At 37.5% G+C, this 27804-nt stretch overlaps 1 protein-coding gene across 3 annotated transcripts in view; it reads left to right on the forward strand.

The window, feature by feature from the left end:
• The window catches only part of AOPEP (aminopeptidase O (putative)), a gene marked incomplete at its 3' end in the record, with an annotated part of 232900 nt that overhangs the window by 57792 nt on the left and 147304 nt on the right, over positions 1-27804 (forward strand). For all 3 annotated transcript variants that reach the window (XM_082074083.1, XM_082074084.1, XM_082074085.1), the window contains exons 3-5: positions 5840-6006; positions 13707-13857; positions 17282-17530. In XM_082074083.1, coding sequence (XP_081930209.1) covers positions 5840-6006; positions 13707-13857; positions 17282-17530 — 567 coding nt within the window. The remainder of the gene's footprint in view (positions 1-5839; positions 6007-13706; positions 13858-17281; positions 17531-27804) is intronic.

The raw sequence follows: 27804 nt of genomic DNA on the forward strand, positions 1-27804 counted from the left end.
ATAAGTTTTCATACAACAGTCATTAGAAACTTTCTTGCTACATTTTTAAAAATCAAATTCTGTATGTGATGAACCCATAAATATAGTGGTAAAGCTCTTTGTGCAAAACACTGTCGTATTTTTCCTTCACTTTCTTAAAAGCAAGCCTATTGAAATGTATGGGAGAAGTGCTATTATCTTATGTTCTTATAGGGAAATTCTTGAACTTGTTCCAAATTACGCATATGGTATAATCCTTTCTTAGAGGAGTCTATAATTTATGGTTTTAACTCCAAAGAAAAGTGAAGTGAATAACAACATAGGAGCATTGTGTGGCCACTTCCAATGTGTTTCCTCCAATGTAACACTGGTACAATGTTATGAAATTTAATCCATGCACTATTTTATAAAGACTTCCATTTGTTTTGGTTTTAAACAATGATGTATTATAATACCAAAAAAAAAAAAAAAGGGTTAAACCAAAGTTTTGTAGGATGAGTTTAGGCAGGTTGAGTCCAGCAGCAGCCTACGAAGATGATTAGGGGTCTGGAGCATCTTTTTTATGAGGAGAGACCGAGAGAGCTGGGTCTGTTCAGCCTGGGGAAGAGAAGGCTGAGGGGGGATCTCATAAATTTTTATCTTAAGAGTGGGTGTCAAAAGGATGGGACCAGACCCCTTTCAGTGATGCCCAATGACAGGATGAGGGGCAAAGCTCATAGACTGAAGCACAAGAGGTTCCATCTAAACATGAGGAGAAACGTCTTTAACTTGAGGGTGCCAGAGCCCTGGACCAGGCTGCCCAGGGAGGTTGTGGAGTCTCCTTCTCTGGAGACATTCAAAACCCACCTGTATACATTCCTGTGTGATCTGCTCTGGTGAACCTGCTTTAGCAACTGGGCCAGAGGTCCCTTCCAACCCAACCATTCTGTGATTCTATATGTGTATACAAACCTGATGTTAGCACAGCAGGGAACACTTCTGTTTTCTGTAGAGAAATTGAACACCTGGAATTTCAACATATCCCTGTTTGGGCTTTTGATAGTAGAAAACACATGAATCATCAGAAGGAAGGTTTTCTTTAGCCTTTGAACATGTTTTTAATAACATGGTTTTTTTGTGGTCTTTATGCAGAAGTCTTAAAAAGGGGCGAAAAAGGAGGAATAGAGTATGTGTGCGTATGCATTTATTTTTTCAAGTTGAGCACTAGATATCGGATATACAGAAAAGGAAAAATTCTGGGAAGTAAAAGGCGTGTGCTCTGTGTTTGTATTTCCTGTCTCCAAGGTGTATTAGCAATTACAGAGTCAACCGCAGAGCTGTTTGGTACTAATGAAGAGAGGGAAGAAGGCAGAGCTAAAAGGGAATGAGGAAGAAGCTTACCAAAGTACAGTAGACACACTCTAGACCTCTCCAAACCTCGACGCTGCTTTTTTCCTCCACTGGTATGATGGCATAGGTGGTGTGTACAGCTGGGTGATAAGGCATAATAGGGAGCTAATGTAACTGAAAATAATCAGTGGGGAAGGGAATGTTGTTTGGAATCTGCTACTGAGGTTAGTTTGGAAGGCGGAGTTATCTGTTTTCACTGGTAATAAGGGTTTTGTGCCAATGTAGCCCTGTGTCTGCAGCCTTTATGGAGTTTGAGGCATCCATTGAATTTGTATAATACATTTGATATTTTCAAATCAAAATTTTTGCAGGGTAGAAATGGGAAAAATTAGTCAGATTTTCAGAGTTTAAAACTGCAAATTAGAGAATATGTCCTGAAAATAGGTGTCCCGTGCCTACAGCACAGGACAGAGGAGGGACACGCTGTGCACTACCAGAGGCACTGCATACTGGAGTACAAGGGGCAAGCCTGATGACACTCCTTCAGGAAGATGGAATGCAAAAGGCAAGTTTTTTCAGTAAAATGTGCCAATGAGAGGACCACACTAAACCAGAGGAGGCTGAGAATGAAGTAGTGCTGCGAAAATAACATCCATGTGAGCAATAAAGGTCGAAGTGTTTTAATTTTTGAATCTAAAATGGAGGTGAAAACACAGAAGATTGAAGAGCTGGTGATATGAGGAAAGAAGGGTCAAACCAGCATGTGCGTGTTTGTGAACTGGCCAGTCAAGAAACCAAAACAACCTTTGATTTCAGAACAGAGCTGAGAAAGTCCAGCTGTATTGCAGTTCATATTAATAGGAAAACTGGTTTTGAAGACGGTGGCTTACAAGAGGTGGTATTTTTTTTTCTTCACTGCTGTGGGAATAGAGCAATTAGGAAATTCTGTCAATAGCCAGTTATTTCCAATCTTTACTACCATTTACACAGGACCTATAGCTATAAAATTACCTTTTGTTTAAATGCAGTCAGGTGATACTTTCTAAGGTGTTACAGATGTAGTATTGAAAGCTGTATACGGAGTGGAATTCAGAATCATGAATCACAGAATCACAGAGTGTTAGGGATTGGAAGGGACCTCAAAAGATCATCCAGTCCAATCCCCCTGCCAGAGCAGGAACACTTAGATGAGCTTACACAGGAATGTGTCCAGGCAGGTTTTGAATGTCTGCAGAGTAGGAGACTCCACAACCTCCCTGGGCAGCCTGTTCCAGTGCTCTGGCACCATCACTGAGAAGAAGTTTCTTCTCAGATTTAAGTGGAACCTCCTGTGTTCCAGTTTGTACCCATTGCCCCATGTCTTATCATTGCTTGTCACCAAGAAGAGACTGGATCCATCCTCGTGGCACTCACCCTTTACATATTTATAAACATGAATGAGGTTGCCCCTCAGTCTTCTCTTCTCCAAGCTAAAGAGCCTCAGCTCCCTCAGCCTTTCCTCATAAGGGAGATTAATCATCTTTGTTGCCCTACGCTGGACTCTCTCCAACAGTTCCCTGTCCTTCTTGAACTGAGGGGTCCACAACTGGACACAATATTCCAGTGAAAGAATAAAAGATTAAATAATGAGTTCACCTCATAAACACTCCTCTCTGAAGCAGGAGACTGTTCAGTGTTAGGTGACATCTCAGTTGATGGCATGCTGTCAGTCAAGCCCCCAGGTGACCTTGCCATGAATGTATTAATATCTAATTAAAAGCTGGCGTAATTGCTGCTCTTTTATTAATAGTTTCGTCTCAAAGTTTAGAACTTTTCTTAGAAGAATTTGACATATTTGAATCCACTTTGATTTGAAATAATGACATTAATAAGTATACCTGGACAAAAATGGTATTAAAATGGGTGAGGAGTGGAAAGGAGGATTAGTTTTGAAGAAAAGATTCTGTATTTGAGCAGTCTTTCTCCACTTTTCTAACTGCCTTTCTGCTTGGCCCTTAGTTGTACAGACTTATGACATGCCTGTGCTTTTTTTTACCATTTAAATATTTTAGGAAAAAAAGTTATGTAACATGTATGATTTCTCGTAATGAGAGTCTTCCTAGTCCAATGTGAAGTCCAAGGTGCTGGACTAGAAGGCTTGATACAAAGCCTTTAAAGGCAGCTTGAACTAGTACTAGCAGTAAGCAAATCTGTTCACTGTGTTTCATTTTCCTCATCTGCAAAACAGTATTGATATTATTTGTAAAATACTTCGTGATGTGCAGGTAAAAGGTGCTCTTGGAGAACAAGATGACATTAGTGGTCTCTTCAGTGTCTGTTCCGTTTTATGTTTCTCTTGTGTTGGACACAGTGTTGCAACTTTCTGCTCAGTGCTGTCCTGCCAGCCCATTTTCTCAGTCATTGTGACGTTTCCCTCTAAAATTTCTTCAGGATGTGGAAATCCCTTAAGACTGGGTTGTACTAATGACACCCAGCAACACAGCCTTTGTAAAGGCATGGTAAACCATTAGTAAAATATGTGTATCAGCAGTCATGAATTTCACCTTTCCTCTCATTCCTATAAACTCTACTAGGATCTCTTTTTATAATCCTGTATATTTTGATTAAGTTTTCATGAATGAGGAAGCATCCTTTCTTCCCAGTTGCCTCCCAGCTCATGTATGTTTTAGGGTAAATATGTCCAGCATCTCTTGTCTAGCGCTATAAGGAGGAATCTGAACCTCCTAGGAGGTGAAAAAGACAAAGCAAGCTCTTTTTCTTATGAGCTCACTGCCATGTGCTGTTTCTTTTTCAGGGAGAAAACCCAATTATTTTATGTGTATCAGAATTGGTTACAGATTCAGTTTTAGATTAATGCCAAAGCAATAAAAGCTGATTAAAGATTTATACAAATTAATGGTCTTTTACATTTAGCTGTGCTTTGTGTTTTATTGGATAAAAGATAACCAGTTGCCTTTCTCACCACTGCGGTTATCTGTTGAGCTTCACTGGATATTTATGTCCTAGTCTGTTCACTCTGATACATGGAAGGGGGAAACCAGATTATTTTGTTTTTCCATTTGTATGCATTAACAATACACATACTTAAACAGTAGTTTCCTTCCTTGTTTTACTGAATCATCAGTTGGCTTGCATTAGTTAAGCCACAGTGACTAGACTATGCCATGGACAGCCCTCGATCCAGTAGCACAAATAGCACTTTTGACAAGAGGGCAAAAATAGCTCCAGAATATTTTTCATCTGTGGCTGTCAGTATCTCCAAGTTCTTTGTCTCTGTGTAGTTTAGAGTTGGCTTTAGAGAAGAAATAAGTTGGATGGCAGAGCTCTTTGGAGGGGACTAAAAAAGATGCTCAGATCTTAGCCATTGCAAAATAGATTTTGCTCTAACAACGTGTCTCCTATTTTCCAGAGTGTTTTGATGATTTTTAAACTCAAGTGATGAAAGATACTGATCAGAATATTTTTGGCCTCAAGCATTCATGAAATAATGTGTTGTGCTCCTAGAATATTGGCTTTAAATATCACAGGATTTTAAAAACTCAGTTCAGTGAAGTGGTGCTTTTAAGATTTTCTTTCTTTAGGTGGATAAACACACTGAATGCATTTGTTGTACATAATTTATATTTGAAAACTTAGCCTTTTTAAGCTAAGGGGTGGTGCTATTCAAGTACTATAGGAATTAAGATAGAACTGCAAAATGCAACAAAAGCATTGCAAACCAAGAATTGTGACATCTGTGCACCAGCAGTAGTGAGCTAGAAGAAGTTAATGAAAGACCTTGTTACCTTCCCAGCTGTGGCTAAACTGCTAAAAAGAAATCGGGTATCATGAAATATTGCAGGTGAAATTAGAAAGGTGCATTAGATAAAGAGGCTGCTTAGTAGAGCAGTACTACAGGGAAGATTGCCGAGTGAAAAGCGAGGAGGAGGCTGAGGCTGATAGCGAAGACATGCTTTCTTTTCATTATATGCCCTGTGGTTGACATCCTGAAAGGAGGCTGAGCTAGCATGAATTACCTTACTGGAAGAAGAAATGTAAAAATGCAAAGTTTTAATGAGACTTGGGCTGATTGAGTGCTCTGAGTTTGGTTGAGCCTCCAGTCTGTATAGAGAGAGGGATTAATGATAATTAAAGCATTGGTATGGTGACAACAGGGAGGTGTCACAGGTGTTGGTGAAGCCCTGCAATGACATCTTCAGAAGATATTCAGAAGCCTTCTTTGGTCTTACGGGTTCAGCTGAGAGCTATTGCATGAGACTGAAAGGCTCAAGCAGAAGCAGGGTAGGAGAAGGATTTGATTTAATATTTTCTAGTTTTTGTAGAAGTTATTGTGGTGATCTTGCTTTTCTTCGTCATGCCTTAAATGACTTAGATTGTACTTTGATTGGTTCATGTCAGAGAGATTTGAAACCTACATAACTGAGGTTAAAAAAACCCACTTGGAACAACAGTAGGTTTGACTTTTGACAGAAAACTGAATTCAGTCTTTCTTATTGTAACTCCACCTTCAATCTCTTTTCCTTCCATCTAGGCCATGTGTTTATACGATGGGATCGCCAATAAACAACAGAGCCCTTTTTCCATGCCAAGAACCACCTGTTGCCTTGTCAACATGGCAAGCTTCAGTTCGAACAGCTGCAGGCTTTGTTGTGTTAATGAGCGGTGAAAACTCAGCAGAACCAATCCAGCTTCATGAAGGTGAAATATGAAATATTTTCTATAGCAAAGTATTTTCAATAATTTTATAATTAGAAATATAGCTTAGTAAATATATGATTGTTGAAAGAATTTAGTTCCTAGCCTTAAAGGCACTTACATGTCTACCTGTAGTCTCCGTATCATTCTATGGAAAAGTTAGCTGCTCAAGGCCTCAGGAGAGCGTAGTATGAATCCAAGCCATCTGCATTTCACTGTGTTACATCTACTTAATTTTTTCTGCGTTTTTATTCATTTTACTTTTTTCCAAACCTAGACCTCCTTTGTCATAAATTTGCTTTGTTTTAATTACTCTGCAATTGAATGTTTCATAGGTGAAGTACCTTATCAGGCTCTTGACAACTTCGGACCTTGGTAGAAAATTACCTTTCAGTTTTAGTTCTCCAGTCCAAGTGTAGCTCAGCATGGCAATGATTAGAAGCAGTCATTTTGTTATGTCTCTTTACTGAAATATATGGAATAGATTAAGAATCTGAGGTCAGTTCCCTGACAATCATGCTTTTTTTTTTTGGTTTTGTTTGTTTGTTTGTTTTTTGGCATTGGTAAATCATACCTTGTGCAACAGTAAGCGAGCAAGTATTTTTCTCCTGTGTTCGTTATGCTTTATTGTCTAAACCTATGTCTGCACAGACAGGGAAGTTTTTAAGGCAGTTCTACACACGATAATACAAAATACTTCTCGCTCCCATTAGTTTTGAGGTAGTCTGTCAAACAGGATCTATATTTCCCAGTGTAACTAGTTGGGGTAAAATTAGCATATAGAAAAAGGGTAGAATCTTTCTTCTGTTCCCCTTTAAAGAGGCAAGCTTATTCTTGAGGGAAAAAAAAAAAAAAGAAGAAAAGTGTCCTTCATTTGAGAACCATCAGTTAATCCATTTGCATGGAATTGTCTGGTTATTTTTAGCCCGTGTGGAGCTGTTTCAAGCCTCATCTCTGCTGTTGAACATGGAAAACTGCCACGATGAGCTGCTCAGCTCACTTGGACAATAATACTTTCCTGTCTCGGCAACAAGAAAGCAAGCACGCTCTTGACTTCAGACTAGGAGAACAGCTCCGCCATCATTGTTTAATTAGTTTAATCCACACTTAGACCTGCTAATGAGTTGTTGCCTGTCTGCACCTCAGTGGTGGCTATGTGGTCTAAAATATTAAGAGCAAGAAGGATGCTTTTGTGAATTTCTAGACATATAAACCTTGGAAAACTATTCAGGCAGTAAAAATTGGCACAGATCAGTTAAAACTGATACTCTCTTAGACCAATTAGCTAGTCGAAAAGGCTGTATTGTGAAAGAATTATTTCCTCATTAGCATTGTTTTGTTACTCTAGTTTGAAAAAAAAATGAATAAAGAAAAAAATAAGTTGTGGGGAAAGGCATTTAAAAAATATTATTAATGGAGTGTTGAGAATAGTATGAGGCTACCGTATTGTTAATGGTAGCACTGGGACTTGGTCACATGAAGTCAACATTGTTACCCTGTGGAGAACACAAGGGACTTTTGTTTAAATCCTTGTCATTGTTGCAGTGGGTCATTTTTTGTTGGTAATTCATGTATCAGCTTAAAGCTTTGTTTGTTTTGGTTTTGTGGTGTGTGTGGTGTGGAGTTATTTTGGTGTTTGTTTTTGTGTGTGTTTGTTTGTTGCTGTGCGGGTTTTTGTGTGTGTTTGTTTGTTGCTGTGTGGGTTTTTGTGTGTGTTTGTTTGTCTGTCTTAATTTTCCAAAGGCTAACTCAGTATATTTCCTTCCCTAAGAACTCTGAGAGAAAGAAATACTGTAAGAAATCTTTAATGGAAAGGCCAGTACAGAGGAAATGACTCATTTTAGCTTCACTGTGGTAATGAAGTGCTGAGTGAAAAGTGCAAAGTGAACTGGGAAGAACCAACTGTACCATAAAAGCCATCTCCTCTAGGAGCCATGTGACAATGGCAAAGTTTCGTGCTGAACTTTACTGAACTGAAGCAGCAGGAGGACCTACTACACTTCTGTCCTTACAGTTTTGCTTCTGCATCTCCACAAGATTGAATTCCCAAGAGTGTGGAAGATTTTGCTTATTTGCAGATATATGTGAAACACACAATTATTTACGCTAGTTTTGATAGCGTGATGCAAAGGTGTTGGTTTTCTTTAAAGGCAGTAGGCACTGTGCTCCAGTACTTCTCAAAGACTCAATAATAGCTGAGACACTCATTATCTTGATCCTTACATACAGTTTCAAATGAGAAATCGGTTTTAGAGAGCTGTTTGAAGTTGCAAAAATTTACAAAACAGATACAGAGGAAAGGAGGGAAAGGAGCAATATTGTGAAGAATGAATTATTTGAAAACTAAAACAAACCCAAGCCTCAAGTGCTAGTCTGAAGCCTTAAATAAATTCTTAAAGAATTTAGGAATACAAATTCATTAGTTTAATTAGTAGGACTTTTATGAGTTAAAAAGTACAAAATTGTCTGTAGTGTTAAATATCTTGTCCCACATAGAACTTGTTAGGCAATTATGCAGGGCATGTGAGATCTATCTAACTTAAAATTTTGTCTTTATATTTTTAAAACACACCTAAAAGCCTTTCAGGGTAGCTTCAATGAAAATAACTTTTCTTTGTCAAATAATTTACATACATTATGGTATTGCTGTGCTGCATATGTATAAAATCATACATAACTGGCCAAACACAAAAATATATTTTTAAAAATGCAGTTTCTCAGCAAGAATAAGCATTTTGGCAAGCAGTTGTGGATTAATTTATTCTGAATAGAATTACAAGTTAGCTGAATATCTTCTTCTTTTAAAAGTCATATTTATAATGTGTGCAGACAGACAATAGAACAGCAGGCAAGGATGATACCTTCATGCTTTTAAACAGAGATCTATGTTCTGCTTCACAGACCTACATGTCTAGATGTGTGGATGCTGTGATCCAGGGCATAGCTACACATAGCTCACATGCCCAGATTCCTCATTTTGCACTTGTATTTGCAGGTTTTGGTAATAGTGTACTTCTGCCTGTAGGTTCCATTTTGCATTCTGTCTTCTACAAAACTATGGCACATCCTGCCTTTTGAAATAAAGTTAGGCCACATTTGTTTAAAAATACTGATATGTCACTTACTCAAGTACAAATGGTAACTATTCAAGTATGACCTAAAAGTGCTTAAAAATACCATGCATTCTTTCTGGAGTACTTATAGAACAAAAATCTATCAGAAAAATGCAATTGACTGTGTCCTTTGGGAGAATATTTTACAGGAGCATGAAATATGTGTGTGTGCGCGTGTAAGGTGAACCATTTAAACTTTGGATTCACTTTTCAAGGCTTGTCAGTTTTACTTTCCTTCAGCATGTTGCTGTAACACATAGAAGGTGCAAATATATATAGTCACAAACACCGTTTGTTTTAGTTCATGTTCAACAAGTAGATATTCAGCCATTAAGTGTGAAAGCGATTGGCTTGCTTTTTGTGTGTTTACTCTACCCTTATGTAGTCTTTGATCTTGTTTTGCCATCTCTGGTTCCAGGAGGAAGGTGTATTCTGCCATTGGGAGGAAACATGGTGCTAGAGAAGCCACTGCTGCTCTGTAGCTGGCAGCAACAACAGTTGCTTTTGTTTGTGTTCCTCTCGCTTTTCACATGGCAAAACAAAGGAGTCTAGTACTTTTTTTGACTGATCTCCAACATCTATCAGGAGCCACAGCATGGGAGTTGACAGCTCATCACATGCTACTCATCCCTCCCAGCCAGTGTTGAACTAATGTTCTGGCAGGAATGTGAGGATGCTCTGTGGGAAATTATGGCTTTCAGATGAGAGCAAAGATCTCTGCAAGTTACAAGGAGTTTCAGAAAGCCAGGGAGTTCTTAATCCTGGTGCTCCAGCCAAATAGTCGTTTTGGAATAACTACTTATTTAGCTGTAGTTTTGTATGTTAAAGCTAGCTCTTACTTTGTATATCAAATGCTGTGTGGGACTATGTCTCTCTTGCTCTTAGAGGTAACTGAGTTTTGCCTTTCTTTAGTAAATCATGGACACAATCTGTATTTTGCAATGTTTATATTTGTGTTAGTGCAAAGTATTTGAGGGAAAATGCACTAATAACTAAAAAATACTCTTAATCTTCTTGCATCTAACATTAACAGATGGTGACTCTCAGGTGTTCCCTTACTTATAATGGACTCCACAGATTCAAACAATCTTTGTGGTTTCAAAGACAGATAAATGCATTAAAAATTCTAGGAAATAATTACATCATGCATCATTATTATTTCAAGTAGAAGAAAGAAACAGCCTTTAAATTGGTCTTTTGCACAATTATAAATAGATTATAACTTTCAACACTTTTAAAATATAGTCCTAAATTTTGCATGGGATGTTTTTAGTTATACCTTATAGAATAGGTGATTGTTGTTGCATGGTTTGCACAGTTATGACACATTTGCTTCACAGAACTGAAAAAAAAAAAAAGTTTTTTAAAAGTTTTCAAAATTACCTGTAGAAAAAATATTTTGAAAGTATTATAATTGCCTAAAATAATTATGTGTCGGAATCAAGTTGCTTTTAAATTAATTTTGGTTTTAAGGAGGAGCATTACACATAAAAGGACAGGGGTGCTCTCCCTCAGTTTTTCCCATGGACTAAGGCCAGCCTAGTCTCCTGTTTTTCCTAAAATGTCCTTGCTTAGTCAGAAAATGTTTTTGTGGTACAGAGCGCTGATTTTGGTCAAGCAAGCCGACTCCTTGTTTGAGCGGCTATGTTTTCTCTTACCCTAGAGGTGGTGCTGTCTCCACAGCAGCCGCTGGCAAGCCGAGGGCATCCTGGGGAAGGGGAGAGCAGGGAAAAGGGGAGCTTGTGATACCACTCTGTGCCCTGGGATACATCTGAGGTTATCGATGGGGGAAAACAAAACAAAGCTCACTGACCTGAAGAAAGTTAAAGAAAGGCAGTGGGAGAAAGGAGCAGGTTGTGAGCCAGTCTTACCAGTAGTGAGAGGAGAAGACATAACATAAATGAGGGTTAGACTGTTTGAAACCGTATTTCACGGTAATTGCTGTAGAGAAGTCTTGCCTGCATAAAGACCATTTCAGTCACTGATAGTGAACACACTGCAGAGAGAACTCACTTGTCGTGCCAGTGCATGTGATTTCAGTTGTTCAAGACAAAACAACTGTAGGATAAATATATATTTTTCCTACACAGTTCTAGAGTATGAATGCAGAAGGCATCTAAAAGCCCTGCAGGAAATGGGTTCAGCCCCAGTTAGGTGTGTAAAGATAGTATAGATCTTGGATCCTGTTCTGGGAGTATCCAGAGTTTGCATGGTCTCTTTAATGCCTGCACAATAGAAGGGGCTTGGAAAAATACAAGGATCTGTATGTTAGCTGCCCTTTCCACACCCCCCCCCCTCTCTTTTTTAGGGGGAAATCCTAATTCAGATAGTTTCTCTTTTTCCTTGTTCTAAGATTTATATTTGGTACCTTCACCCTTTTGCAAGGTTTGCTCCAGCTCTGAATAGCATGTGTTGGTTGCTAATTCACATACATTTCTGAATGCAGTACATGCTGTTCTTCTCTCCAGACCACTAAACTGATTCCCCATTCATTTCGAGATTCTGTTCAAATTACCCTTATTTTTTTAAAAAACCCTATGGCCTTGCTTGCTCCAGCTTGTCCTGCTAAACTTGTTTCTCCCTGTAACCCTCTCTGCTCCCTCTGTTCGCATGACACAGGCCAACACCCTTTCCTTTCAGACAATCTCCTCACTGTTGTAAGAGCTTTTCCCTTTACACCTCCTACCCTCTGCAACAGTTTTCTGTGACTGTCTTTTGACTTCCACACTTGTTTTAGAACTCGGTTGAGAACACATTACTGTTTTACCATTATGATTTCTCAAATTTTCACTCTTCCTCTGCTGTTACTTAACTCTTAAGGTTTTACAACTCACATGACTGCATGGAGCATTTTGTAATGCTGTGTATATAACATGCTACACAATGTACTGTAGACCACCTATGGGCCTTCTCTGGTATGCATTTAAGTCAATGGTAAAGCGGCCATTATCTTCAGGGTTTGCAGGCTTGGGCCTTTAGCAGTTTATATGAATGAAACTGTCTACATCAGGAGTTTGGTATTTCAGAATAATAAATTGTTTCTGTCCTGAGTGACCTCTTTCTCTCAAGGTGGCATTCACTTGCCTTGGCTCATTTGTAGCTTTGGTAAGTTAATAAAAAAACAGGGGGAGAGGGAGGGAATTTGGCAAAGCAGTTATCCTCTTTGTTCCTAATGTGTTTGGAGCAAATACATTCTTTCTGCTCACATACTGACAGGAGATTAGGAAAATTACAGGAGTAATACATACTCATCTGACAATAAAGTCAAAAGGTTTTTGATTCTAGTGGTGGATTTTGCCAAAAGTGGAATGGAGTGAAGCAGTGTAAGTGGTTGCTAGTGCATCTATGAGACAGGGGCTTTATCTGCCTCTTACAAGACTTCACAAAATCTTTCCTTTGGACAGCTTGACCTTTTATGATCATTAAGGTAGGAAACCCAGAGGTGCTTTGCTGCAGCTTATTTCTTTTCCTCTGTGCATTCTGTCCTCCTCTAGATTGTGTTTTTTTTCTCTTCTTTTCCTTTTGACAGTGTTCCATAGCCCTGGTCAGAGTATTATTGCTAAATAAAAAGTATTATTGTTCTCTTAAAGTAACTGAAGTTTGTATGTTTCCACAGTTGCCACAGCTACAGTTATTTGCATATGATTCATCAGGTTGTAACTCATGCTATACTCTTTCCAAAAGTAATTAACTTATTAGTATGGCGTAGTAGCTGTATTTGTGACCATAAATGAGTACTTGAATGTGACCCTTAAGCTATACCCTTTTTAAAGGAACAAACAGAAAACCTAAGCAACATTTAGATTAATGAAAAGCATGCTGTCCTAAAACATCCTCCAGTTTATCCAAACCTGTTCATAGATACAGCCATCCTATAGTGTACTTTTTGTCTTCTAGCACTGTGTTCCCATAATGGTAAGATTTATAATCTTTTAAGCTTCTAATAGACTCTCTAATGGTGTTTTAGCAGTTCCTGCATTATCATGACCAAGTCATTGACTTAGGCAATATCCCATCTGATTCTAAGCTTTGATTTCTCACTGCCTGAATGACACATCATGTACCTCAGCTTGTCAGGTCCAATTCACAAGCACTGGTGTTTTTTGTTAGAACTTACCTGTCAATTTGGTTCTGTCCAGAACACAAAGACAATATTTTGTTCTGTGTGAGATAATACAGCTAAGACAAAATCATAAGGCCATTGATCCAGCGTTGAAAGAGTTAAATTTTAATCTTTTTTGTGTATGAATCTAAATATGGTATTAGATTTCATGTCTGATGCAATTCTTGGGCAGTAACAGTACAGTCATGTTAAGCTGCATTAATAACATCCCGCTTATGGATTATTTATGAATAGATAGAGACATCAGCAGACAGAAGGAAGTTTCAGGTGTAAGTAAGCAGTACTGAACACGTTTGTTACCTATGACTGCTCTTACGTGTCTCAGTGAAATTATTTTTCTTTCCTCAACAGAAATACTGGGATGCAAGGAGGGAGGTTTGGCTCAAAATCTCAAGTACATAAAAACATCAAGTATTCAACGTATGCTGTGATGGATGAGTCTGTACAGATGTTCTTTTTATTTACAGATATCTTGAGCTGGTACTACTATGTGACTATGCCAATGCCAGCATCCACCTTCACTATTGCTGTGGGGTGCTGGCAGGAGGTTAAACAGCAGTCCTTCACAGCTGCTATTCAGACGAAGTTTTCCTTGCCATCTTTACAAGCTGATTTCAGGTTGGTGTTCACAATATTGTTGAAAAATGAGATACATGGGTAGCATTTTGATTTACTTTATGGAATGTGAAAATGAGTCATAACAGTACAGGAATCAAAATAGAACTTGTTTAATCTGAACAGAAAAATCTTGACAGGAAAATAATTCCAAAGGTATTATTTCATGGGTAAGGGTGTGGTTCTTCTTCTGTGAAAACAAGCTGCTTAGTGAGCAATAGGGTTAATAAATCCAAGTGTCCTCTGGGTTTGGATCTTACATCTTGTGTCTCTTAATGCTCTGCTGTAGCAATACCAGGTTCTCCCGTGTTTCTCACAATGCCTGGTTGTTAAGATCTTTCATGCTACAATATTGCCTGCTCACCTGCTTTTTTCTTCCTGTCCAGTCCCATCCCAGAGGTAGAGCTGGCCTGTGCAGTGGTTTGCCTGGGATGATGTGTAGTGACTGTGTACAGGAAAGACCTCTTGCAGTGGTCCCATGAAATACAGTTAAACCACTGATTCTTTTCAATAAAAAATACTCTGTTGTCTAGTAAATGCAGTGCTTACTTATCTGTCTTTCTCCAAACCTGTAGAAATATAATTATTTTGAATACATCTATTCTTCCTTCCAATCTGGTGAAAACTGCTTATTGAGTTTAAATTATTACAGAGCAATGAATGAGCAGAACAATACTGTATAGGCCTGCAAATGAGATTTGAAGCCAAAAATTAAGTCCCTGGAGAAGTACCACTTGCTTCCATGTGTATTCAGCATAGTTAGCAGAAGACTCAGACATGGCACTTTATTTCCTCACATGTTACTCTCAGCTTTTCAAATTCATAGAGAATCATAGAACAGCCTAGGTTGGAAGGGACCTTCAAAGATCATCTGGTCCAATCTTTTCTGGGAAGGGAAACGCAGATGCTGTTATCTAGCACCCAACGCCTCTACACTCTTTGTAGATGCCCTTTCAGTACTGGAAAACGGTGATCTTTTGTGGAAGTCCAAATGAACAATATCCACAGTTCTCCCCACACCAGCAGAAAATGTTATTTTGTCGTAGGTGATGATCAGGTTAGTCAGGCTGTATTTTTTCTGTTATGCACGTAGAAACTTAGGTGAAACAATACTTGCCTTTTAGATAGTTGTTTTGGGCTAATACTGTCTTAACATTAAGACAATGGGAGTCCTTCCTGTTTTGGTAAAACTAGTGAGACTTTGGAACTTGAGGATGTAATAGGGATTTCTTATTGGAATTTAAAATTAAGGGATTTTCATGGCTCGCAGCTTGGCGAGTTTGTTTTTTAAAAATTCTACTAAATCTTGATAGTAGGAATTTTTATATTTTATCTAAGGTCAGTAAGACATGCCTATTCAAGCTTTAAAATAGTTTATAGGTTTGATAAGCTTTTAGAAATGATTTTATGTCTATTCCTCTACTATTTATATATTTATAATATGACTGCCTTTACAGAAGTATGCTGTAGATTTTCACTATATACTCCTCTCTCATGTATAGCATGTTCAGTAATGGAGTTCTTATTGATTTGGTGCAAGAGGTTATGCTGACAGAGTGTTGATAGAATAAATGAAAGCTATCATTTTCTGTATAACTTCTGAAGAAAGGGGAATGTTTTTGTAGCTTTTTGTGGAGAAAATTAGTGCAACTTTTAATCAGTGTGATGGTCATTAGATGAGTTAACTGGCACAGGGAGTGTGATGTGTCTGCAGCAATTGAGTTAATGACAGTGGAAGAAACACAACTGATGCATTTCAGGGAAAAAAATTACAAAAACAGGTCCTCTGCAAGTGTCCTGTCCATTATGCATAGACAAAAAAGAAGAGCCTAAGTGTACAAGGTTGTTTTGCAGTTATTTAGGATGTAAAAATCTATGTCCTTAAAAATCTGCTATTATAGTTATATCTATTTAATCTTTATTTGAGAGTTAGCCCAACAGAGACTTCTTACTTATTTTAGTCTTTAAGACTAGGTAACCGTGCAAACATTTGGCACAGTAGCACACATTTCTAGAAAGGGTGTGAAATGGATAGAGAAGCAAATGTTAAGGTAGTATCTTAGATACGGTAATGGAGATAAGCTCTTGGGCAGCAGGAAAAGGAAGGATTTCTGAAAGAAGTTCAGCTGAAATATGTAATGTAATTTATGTCCAGGTGCCAGTGCATTTGACATAAGGAGACTGTATCAAAGGAAATGTTACGTGGGGCTAGGGTTTTAAGTAAGTTTCTTATCTGCTTGTGGTCGGGAAGGGCTTAGCAACTTTTGTAAGAGATAGGGTGCTTACCTTTCATGTTCTTGCCTAATCTTAACGCTGATAGTTAAATACAAAGTGACATTGTTTTAAAGCAGAAATATACTGGGTTAGACCACCCTTGGAAAAAAATTGTATAATGATGGATGTAGTTTCTTTGCATATGTGATCAATGAAATAGCTTAGGGTCCACTTCTTTCACAGAAAGAGTTACATAAGATGTTGAAGCGTTGGCACTTCAGCAAAATGAAGTCTTTTTCTACGTGTTATCATTTTGTTTAGTGTCAGCACTTGCCTGGATTGTGATCTTCCAAATATAAATCCTTTGGGTGATGCCAGGTGCAATAACAATAAGTGCTTTGCCTGTCCAGGCATAGTAGAATCAGCTTCCTTCAGTTGAAATTTCAAACTAAGGAGAGGCTCTGTGCTCTACAGAAGACATGCTAGCAGGTGAAAACATGAACCTGATTCCTGCTTAGATATGAGTCTATTTGGGCAGATAAATTGCTGTGAAGTTGTATGACTCAGTGTTTAGGAAGGACTTGATTTATTCCTCGTTCCTTCCAGCTACAGCTCTGAATATCCTGTAAAAGTAATGTAAAAGTAAGCTTGATCCTAATGTGATATTTTCAAATGTCTACAGTGACAAGCCTGAATTGATATCTACTGTTGTTTTTTACTTAAGAAAAAAAAAATCAATAAAAATTCTTGGAGAACTTCAGTAACAACAACAGAAAAAAAAAAAACCCAACCTGTTGAATTTCAGTCCAATTGCACTTATTATATTTGTGTTAATATGTACAAAATTATATTTTCATAGTCAAGTTTGAATAGGAATTCTCTGAGTAAATATTTTTGTATTGTTACTTAATTATCTTCATGTACATTTTTAGCACTTGTTCTTTTGATGCGTACCTATTGCAAAACCAAGGTTTGACTAGTCATGTTTTTTTAGTTATAAGTAACTATATCAGTTCTACACAGACACATATTAATTAGTGTTTTCACAGCACTGCGCATGTGTGAACAGTGTGAGAATACAAATGACTTGGTTTTATGCGAACTATGTTTTATTCTGTTGTTTAAAGAATATCCTCATGTTAGCATATTCAATTGTGCACATTTGTGGCATCATATTTAACTTCTTTTGTTTGCTTGCTTTTGTTATTGTCAGGTGTCATGAAGAAATCTGTGGTCATGTGGAATATCCTTGCCGTTTCCAAAATCCTGCTGCCAGGTTGCAGGCAGTTATTCCTTATAGAGTCTTTGCTCCCTGGTGCCTGATGGAACACTGCGAAGAACATTTGCTTCAGCTTATTCCTCAGTGCCTCTCAGCTGCGTACACCACACTGGGTACCCACCCTTTTTCCAGGCTTGATGTTTTGATAGTTCCTTCCAACTTTTCCAGCCTGGGAATGGCTAGGTAAAGAAACTCCTTAAAATCTGTCTCATCTCTTGTATTTGGGTAGACTCCTTTCATCAGCTAGTTAACAGTGTCAGGTTGCTATCGATATAAAGGTGTTGTGATATTTTTCTTAAACCAAACTTTAAACTCTAGTCCTGGCTTCATGTAGGTAGGTTTGTTTGTATCCTTTGTGCTGTCGTCTTTAATTTTAGTTTTAACAGGGCCCAGGGAAGGAAAACATAAGTTCCTTAGACATGTGGGTCTGAATTTCCTCATTTGCCAAACTGAAGTTCTTTTATTGGTTCTAGTGATTTCAATACACGATGCTGCTATCATTTTGTCCTGTTTTCTTTTGGCATTGATTTTACTGTTATGTCTTGACAGAGCAAGAGCATGTTAGAATCCAGATCCAGAGTTATTTGTAAGCCTTTTGTGATTTATGAGTTTCTAGTCAAAACTGAATTTTGGAAGCTGAGTAGGGCAAACTGTAAGGATTATATTATCAAGTTTTCATGAAATTATGGAGAATAAAATGATTATTTAAATATTTTTGGTTTTACTGTATGATTCCCAGTTCTGGAATTACAATATAATTTTATCTCTATAAGTTGTAAGGCAATGCCTAGCAATTGAAATTCCCCATTTACTTTTTGTTTTTCTTAAAAATATATGAGATAGTATTTGTTAATTGCAAAGAAAGAAACACTGGTTTTATTCACTGTGTGCCTAGTGCCAACAGTAGAGTGGATTCATTTAGGCAGATGGATAAAGCATCCAAGGGAAGAATTAAAGGCAAAGCTCTGTTAGAAAGATGAGGAGTGAAAGGAAACGTGTATTCCCAGACTATCAGTTTTGTATTTTGGAGGTCTTCAGGCAGTTGTTGAGTAGGTTTGAAATCTGTAGCAACTTCAACAAATTGCACAAATTGCCAGCTTAGATGAACCAGAAGTTTATTTCTTTTTACAAACTGCATAATTAATCAAATAAGGAGACATTTTGTTTCATGGTATGTATTTTGCTTCTTATTTTTGTAGATTTTTTTTTATGCAGCTTTCCTTTTTCAATCTTTCTTTGGGATAAAAGTAGAAAATTATGCTGGCACATAATAATATGTTATAGTTTTTAGTATAAGTTTACTTTTGTTTTGTTTATGAAGATCTGTAAAATTTAAAACTTAAGCATTCAGTGACCCTCTTCTGACATAAGAGCCTCGTTAACTTGTAGTTACCATGTACTGGTCACTGAATTTTCATTGATAGCTACTCAGTCAATGAACTCCTAAATGAAAGCATGAAAAACTTACACGAGTCCTGGTTGCTTTGGGCACCTGCCACAGACTATATTCTCTGATGCTTTGCGTAATGGTTTGATTTGGAGGTAAGCGTGATGTTGCGTACCATGTTCTTGGAGCTGCTTGGTAGAGCTGCTTAGCGATTTCCTCTGAGTTGTCAGGCAGGGTACTCAAAGGTTGACAGAGATCCTCATAGATCATCACTGCAATTGAGGAGGAAACTGGCCATTTTAGTTAGCTGTGTGATTAGAGCAGTGATCAGAGGAAGATGTGCAAATAGTGCAAACTGAGAGGGGAAGGGGAGAGAGATGTCTAGGCCAAAATGACAGCACGCAGTGGGAGAAATCTTCAAGATTCGGTTGTTGATATGCTATTGCTCTTTGGTAAGTTGTCAGAGCTTCCCCTGCATGTACCTTTCCCAGAATTTACAGGGAAAATACGCCTGCAGGGTATTCTGTTCCAAAACCATCTGTGGTTATCTGAGTCCAGATTGCGCGTCCAGAATATTGTAATTGTGCTTTCTTTGTGAGGGAGATGAGAAAAACCCTATGCTTTTCTTTCCCTCTTCATCTTCTAACCACTGTCAGTTCCAAGTGATCCATATCACTGAATATAAGTAAAGGATGAAAGAAAGGGCATGCATACTTCCTGATGCTTTTCATTCAACAGTTCATCTAGCCAGGCACATCCAAATTTTTCAAAACTGAAATAAAGGAATAATTTAAGCTGTTTAAATGTCAAGCTGTATTTGGACAGCAAAGGAAATTATTAAGTGACTCATAATAGCTTGTTTGTTCTTGTTTCATGTGATTTTTCAAATAGAGGCTTCTATGTGTGTAGCAAGCTAGTTAAATGGTTAATTCCTTTGCATGCAATGATAATTACCTAAATGACTTCAGTTAGGAATAAGCTATGTGCAAAACCATGTCCAAACCCACATTAAAAAAAAAACAGTTAGCTATTATCTTGGGTTAAAAAGGGTGCTGTAATATTTATTTTTTTATCTTCTAGTCTATCTGTAGCAGTATAAACATAACACAGCATGCCAGCACAAAGGAGCTTTGTTTTGAGAATTCTAATTGTACGCCTGTCTGCCAGGGAAGGAAGCAGTCATAAATTTCAGTCATTATCTGAAGTATCAGGGCTTTACAGCATTTGGCACTTTTCTTTTTCTGTTCCTCATTAGCCAGTAGTGACTGTGTTTTTTATACCCCCAAATACTTCCCTTTCTTTAAGGGGTATGTTTCCCCAGCATTTTAGACTGGTATGAAATGATGATTGTTCTTGCATAGAGTGACCGAATTAGGTGTTTTAAGCTATTCCAGCAGCTGCTGCTGTGGGTCAACTGCATTTCTCTTCAATTCTGACAGATGCTTTATGAAAAAAATCTGGTTGAAAGCATATAGATTTTACTTGCGTTTTCTGCACATCTCTCCCTGTGTTTTTTAATTTGTTATGGACTTCTGTATGGAAGTGGGATCCTGACTGTATAAAATAATTGCAGTCATCCCCTCTTGCTTTCTGCAGATCTTTGAGGCTAGAGGATTTAGTTTTGCACTCTCTCTTTGTTTTACACTATTTTAGTTCAAGTGATTCAGTATAGCTTCTCCCAAATTCGTGTCTTACATATTTTTGTTGGTAATATTATGTTAAACTGTACATAAACTAAATAAAGCACTGTAGACCAAAATTAAATAGCTTTAAAGCCAGAGATTCAGTGCCTTCTGTAGAAATTTGAGAGTTTCATGAATACCTAACAGCACTTAATTGTCTGATTTTAAGTTGTCTCACTAGCAGAAGGGAGTGAATTGGATGAAAAGGAGTAGGGAAGTGTGTCCAGACAGCAGATTCCAGAGCTTCTAATTAGAATGTTCAGGGAAGAGAACCCTGACCTCACACTACACTGAAAGGTGCACATCATTCATGTGCTCATGAGCTAAGAGTTTAAAAGCAGGGGATTGAAAGCAGCACCATATTTTGATGCTGTTGATGATGACATGCTGCTCCCTGAGGAACTGTCAGCCCCATTGGCATTTAAGTAGCAGTTATTTCACAGTTGCAAATGCTCTCATGTATGCCAGTAGTTACCCATGTGAACAAAACTGGCTGAAAGACTTCAAATAAAAAAAATAGTCTGTATGTTCCCTGGTGGTTTGCACTCTTCAAATCAGTTCATTCCCAGTTCAGTTTTGTTAATCACATTTGAAATCCTAGTGTTTCAAAATCTCTTCCTGCTGACTCAGTTTCCTTTCCTTTTGGCAAAAGCTGAAGAGATTCCGAATTACTTATTCTTTTTCATTCCCCGAGGAAATATTTTTTTAATACAGAAACTAAAATATTTTGTGCCACCTGAGCCTCTGCTTGAGATCTTGACTTCTCTTCCAGTGTTTAATTGTGTAAGCACTCTTTCCTCTTCTCTCCGTTCCTCTTCTCTCCGTTCCTCTTCTCTCCGTTCCTCTTCTCTCCATTCCTCTTCTCTCCTTTCCTCTTCTCTCCTTTCCTCTTCTCTCCTTTCCTCTTCTCTCCTTTCCTCTTCCCCCATAGGGGTTGTAAGCCTTTGTTTTCATTGAGTTGAAGTACTTTTTTGAAACAATGGCCTTTCAAGTTCTTTGTTTCCAGCATGTATAGTCCAAATAACTTAAGATTACTGCTTTTTCTGTTTGAATTAATGTACTTTAGATGTACTAGTTTTGTAGTAAGTGCTAGCGCAAGGAAGAATTCTTAGCCAAGCATTTTGTGTCATAACTTGACTAGTGACATCACATGTTGCTGGGAGTTAGAAGAGTATGATGAGAAAAGTGTCCCTTTGTAAGTACTATGCTCTTAGTTTTTCCTTGAACACTTAGTACTAGTAACTGCTGGAAACAGAATAATGGGATAGATGGACTTCTGGTATTACCTGATTTGGCTGCTCTTACATCAAGTTTGCCCATCAGTGCTAGCAAGTAAGTGGAACCAAAGCACTTCTGAGCAAGATACTGACATACTCAAAAGAGGTTTATAATCTTAGGTTATCTAAATACTTTTTAGGCTCTAAAATTCATGGCATCATTTTCAAGTACTCTGGACACCCTTGAAACCCAAATGGTGTTCGGTGACAGAAACATAGGGAATGCTTGGCATATTTGTAAATCAGGTCAACTTATATAGCTGGCTAAATATGGATTTAGCAAGCCCACTTTCAGTTCCTATTTATAAAGATCTTAGTCACTCTTCTTCTCTCATGTAAGTGGTCTTTGATGGTATTTTAAGAGGAAAGAATATCCTTTTCTTCAAAACATGGTATGTCAGCAGAGCTCTTGAGTCTTTCCAGGCCATGTCACTAAGGTTGTTAACTTTTTCAATTGAAAAGGGAGGCAAAAAAAAAAAAAAAAAAAAAAAAAAGTCAAGCAGTCTCTTTGATCTGTGCATCTGTAGCCACCATTTATCCAATCTGTATGTTCTGCAGTGTTCCAATGACAACTGATAAGTCTATAGGAAAATCAGCCAGGACTGTTGGAAAACATCCAAGTGTCAAACCTAAATGTCAGTCTTTAGCATTGTTCAGTCTCACTGAACTTTGACTGTCTCAGCTGTGGAAACCTTTTGTGAGTGAATATATTTGTGTACATTTTTGCACAACATTTTCAGTTGTGTTAATTTGAGAAAATACTTGCATGAGTAATCCTTAAATATGAACTGTCCTTAGTCTGTTTCCAGGAATAAATAACCATGTACAAAAATTAAAGTAAGAAGTAAAGTTATGATGTATGGAGAAAAAAAAAAAGTATTATTTTTAAACTTATTTTTGATTCATTATGTAGTGGAGAATCTTAACTTGAGTCTTGCATATTTGTTTGCTTATGTGTGTATTTCGGGTTTGTTTGTTTGTTTTTTAATATGAGAGACTGGTAATTGCCTGAGATTTTTAATCCTGATCCTGCAAATGGTTTTGCATGCCCTCAAATTTACATGCAGAAGTCCTTTTCTTTTCATTCAAAAGCCATACTTGCATCTTTACTTAGTGTATTTGTTGGCAGGAATCTTGACTTATTTAAACATATGTGAACTTTGACTGAATTATGCAAGTGACTTTAATATCATGTGAATGTAAAGAAAAAGCTATTGAGCTTAGACTTCCTGGAAATATTTGCAAGTAGTGCTGGTTTGGTATCCATCCAGTGTTGTTTAAAGAACGTGGAGCTTGAAATCCACAGCAGAATCCACCTAAGAGGAAATCATATCTGCTCTTCTTGTGCTACTAAGATGAAGAGTCGAGCAGGATATTTGGTTGAAAATACCATGAAATCCATTCATCAATACAAACAGAAGTGCTAAAACCGGACTGAGCACTGAACATGCTTCTAACTCTATGTTCTGTTTCTCTGTCCTGTTTTAGATGACTAGCTATGCTGAGTTCTTTATGAAAGAATGTAAATTACCATATTTTTTTCCCCAAGGCAGTTTCTCCAGTTGGCATTTTTTCATTTGGAAAATTATGTATTTTCTAAATCACACACAAATAAGTAAACATTGTTTATTTTAGTATTGTGGAGATTACCTATGAAACCTGTGTTGTCTATGGTACAAGGACTACCATAGTGTGTTGTGAGTAGAGAGATTCACTTTGGTATACATGGGGTTCCTTTTGAATAGTAGCTGTTGTGGTAGATATTTGGCACATTTCCTACCTTCACACACTCTGATGCAATGCTACTGTAAATAATAATTCAGTATACCAATGTTTAGCAAAGGGGCTCCAGAGGTTTGCCTTGGGGAACGGAGAGGGGAGATTTTTTTGAAAGAGAGAAAAAGTTTATTATCTATTTCAAATGTTGTTTTTGTTTTTAATACCAGAAAGGTGGTCAGTCCTGGGTGACATAATATTCAAAATTCACTGTAGGCTATACAGGCTATAACCTACAGGCAGTTTTGAATTCAAAGAGATCTTGGATCTGTCTTCCAGCCATCTAAACACTTAGGTCATTATATTTTGCTTTAATCTTTCCTGTCTCAGGTTTGTCACTGTCCTAGGAATTTGGATTCAGTTTTTAGTGCTATAGAATTCAATTAGAATTGTAATGAAACCAATATTAATCTACTGATGGGGTAGCAAATTGGTAATATTTACTTTTGCTGAAGCACTGCTTTACTATTTCAAAAAAATAAAGTTATTCAAAATACATCCTGGTTGGGGTCTCAGTAATTCAGAGTCTGCAGTAATTCAGAGTGTGTGGCTGTACAACACATGCATATGAATTTAGTGGTATTTAGACATTGAGAGCAGGTTCTGATTCTTAGCTGGAGCCTGAAGTGTAATTTGCTACCACTGCAATCACAGTCGTTCATCCAGTTGTCATTTTGGGATCAAAACGGGATATGGAGTGCTTCAGACACTGTGTATTTCCTTACTAATGTGCTGAGTTGCCTTGTTGGTCTATTAACTCTTAACAGATGTTCTTTTGAATGTAAACCTGCAAAGAGGATAACCAAGTTCATTTCTTGATGGAAAACAAAACTTGTTTTTCATCATTTCATAAAATTGCTACAGTCAGAGAAATATTACTACTTTAAACCAATATCAGAAATAAGATTCATTGTTCCTAAGAGAATGTCCCTCTTCCCCTTCAGAATGATATTTAAAAGATTAATAAAGCAATGAGATTTCTTACCATCAATGCCTCTTTTTTCCTCTTTAGTTTCTTGAAAATAAGTACTTACAAAATAGAGAGTTCTTTAATTTTGACTTAGCAAATATGCTTTCATGTGCTTTGAATGGCACTGGAAAATGCCCAATTCTTTGTAAGAAACATATCAGGTTTTCCGTAAGGTAGTTTCTTAAGACAGATACTATCAGGTCTTATATTGGCATTTTCACTGATGTCAGTTATGTTTGACTGCTGCAGAACACTGAGAAAAGAGAGAATAAAAGGTTAAACACTTTGGCTGTGACAAAGAAGGATGTAGAAGTTATCTGCTGCATTTTTTTTTTAATTATTATTTACCTCCTCCCACCAACTAACAGTCAAGTTGTTCTTCACTGTGTCTTGTGACAACAAAAAAGGCAGTTGATGTTCTTGTCACTACACGTTTCAAATATTAGACATGAGACTGTAACAGAGGAAGCCTTGTTTCTTTAATTTGTGGGATATCTACATATTTTAAATATGATGTGGCTTTTTGGTGGTGGTTGTTGTTGTTGGTTTTTTCACTATCCTTCTTATAGTGCCACAGCATAGCTGCTTTTATACTTAATCTCCAAGGGAGATTAGTCAAATGGCTTGTATAACCACCACAGTTCAGATAACATGTCTTTTTGTGTTAGTATGATATCTTAATGTAACATTTGTGCAGGAGTGTGTATTGTTTTTCTTCCAGTAGCAACAGCCTAAAGCAGAAAACAATTTAGTAGTCTACTAAAACTGTGGAAGCAACCACTGCAGTTTAAAGTGGATTGAAAAGGCTCTACAGTAATGTAAACTACATGCCCTGAAACTACATCTTTAATTGAAACCAAATTCCAGCAATACTGCCTGATATTCTCAGCAGTCCGTGGTGGACCACTCATAGGTCCTCAAGACAACACTCACCAGGACCCAACCAGATCCATAAGTGATCTTGTTGCCTCTGTATTATATCAATCTGACAATCATGACTTCCTGGCTTTTCAGTTGTAATATTGCTGCCTCTTCATGGACACAAAAGTGTAGAAGCTCTCTCTGATGAGACTTTTCAGTTGTTTCAGTCACCCATTCTCTAAGACTAACTTGAGGACATTGCTAATCTAGAAAGTGGCGATGTTTATTCTTACTTCTGCTAGAAGAGCTAGTTTGAATGGATTTTCTATGAACTGCTGCTAAAAGAGCCCATTTTTCATATTGCTCCTTTTTCTTCTTCAAAGAAAAATGCAGAATAGAAGCTCTGGTATGATGGAATTCAAGTCTAACTTGATTGTAAAGCAAGTGGAAGGGCCACAGAATGTTTACACACAGAAGATAACTCCATATAAGATTTATATTTCTCCTAGTCTATGAGTTGAACTCTTTCTGCTGGTTTTGGTGTTTTTCCAGAAATGTGATTGTCAGGTAACTTAAAATGACAAACACACAGGGGCTTTTAGAACTTTTGAAATAAACAAATAGTGAATTATTTACTCTGGGGCAGAAATTCAAATTTATTTATTTTTTTTCTTCCAGAAAGCTTGGGAAGAAAGACAAATTAAAGCAAAAAAATAGTGTAAGCTCAAAATAATCTGGATAGAACATTTAGAACATAGGCTATGTAGTGGTGAAGATTAGGTCTTTCTCTGCAATTAACCATTTTTCTTGTAACCATGTGTTCCTTCCACATTTCTGCACAGGCTTTCCTGAATATGTACTTTGGCTTATTTGTAGTACCAGTATTCATATTGACAGATTATTTGGCAGGAAAAAAACTCAACTTATCACAGCCATCTTCTGTAGTTAGTGGAATCATTTATTGGTCATTAAGAATAATTTATCTTCCACGGCCACCAACAGAACTTGTAAGATTATTGTTATGATCTTACTAATTTTTTATCATTAAGTGGTTGGATATGGGTTAGATGAGGCCTTAACCCTTACGTTCCTTTGCAGTGAGGATTTGGATCTCATGGTTTTACGGTGCTTTAGGGCTAGTTTCTGTTCTCAAAACTACGCAATTTCTCCAGTAAATTGTTACATAAACAAAATCTGGTGCTAAAAGCTCTGACTTTGTATGAATCAGGAGGCGAGAATCTCTTTCTCATCACAGTTGGGGTTTCATATATGTTTGGTTGTTCTTTTAACTCTGAGACCTTCTGCAAGTACTTTATGATAGGCTCATTCCCTCTGACCAAGGTGACTTTATCTTCCTGGACCTTGGTTTGGCTTTCCATCTTATGTACCCTTGTCCTCTTTGAAAACTTATCTCAAGGTATCTTCTTCAATAGCATTGGCACTTGGGGTTTTTTTTCTCCCACTTCTTTCAGCTGCTTCAAGTTTATTTTTTTCACTTCCATAACATTCACCCCCTCTAACTCTACACTATTGTGTTGTTAAGTGTCTTTTCCTCATATATGTTGTAATTAAGTACTAGCTTTGATCATGACCATTCAGTTAAGTCTTCCTCTGCTTAATGACTTGGATCCTATACTTCCTGTATTTGCTGTTCTTCTCATTTCTTTGCTGTCATGACATTCTGTCAGCTGGGAAACTTCATTCCTGAAGGACAGCATTATCAGATTAATGATGTTCGGCAGCTTATTTTACCTTAGAGTGATCCTTTTCATTTAGACATTTTGTTAATCTGTTTCTCTCTGCTCAGTCCCCAAAGCTGTCAGCGTGGGGCTTCACAAGGGCCTAGATCAAATTTCTCTCAATAAGAGGAATAGCAAAACATTCCTTAGTGTCTCATGATCCATTGTTAGTTTTCTAAGCAAAGATCTGACATTCCCTTGCTATATGAGGTCTGACACTTCCCTGTAACTTCAGCAGTAATGGACTGCAAGCTGGTCTAGAACACCTATGGAATTCTGAGTTTGGACCATAATCTTTAGGAGACTCCAGTATGTGTCAAAAAGCAGCATTTTCATCTATCACGTATTCTGTGCTTTTAGAATAGTAAATCCAGTCTGCTTGGCTAGTATTACTGTTCTGACATTTCAATGCTGATTAGTTAAATTTGCTGCTGAATCCACTTCTGAGGTGTGATTATGGTGTTCAATAAGCAGCTGCTGCCCTTTGGCTGAGAATGCAGAACTCATTTTTCAACACTGCCACCACTGGATGCTGGCAGCTTTGGACCCATTTTGCCAAGGAACACAAATTCCTCTTTCTTTCTGGATTCCTTCCACTATGTATAACTTCCAGCTTCTTTACACACCACTGTAGTAACATGTAATGTTTCTTTCTTTAAAATTAAAGAGTCTTCCACTTCTTCAGTTTGGGCGAGAATGTTTGGATGTGAGCATTCAGGTGGTTTACCAGACCTTCCACAAGAAAGTTTCCTATTTTTAGGTTAA

The sequence above is a fragment of the Streptopelia decaocto genome, assembly GCF_964273445.1.
Source record: "Streptopelia decaocto genome assembly, chromosome: Z".
NCBI classification, from domain to species: Eukaryota; Metazoa; Chordata; class Aves; order Columbiformes; family Columbidae; genus Streptopelia; species Streptopelia decaocto.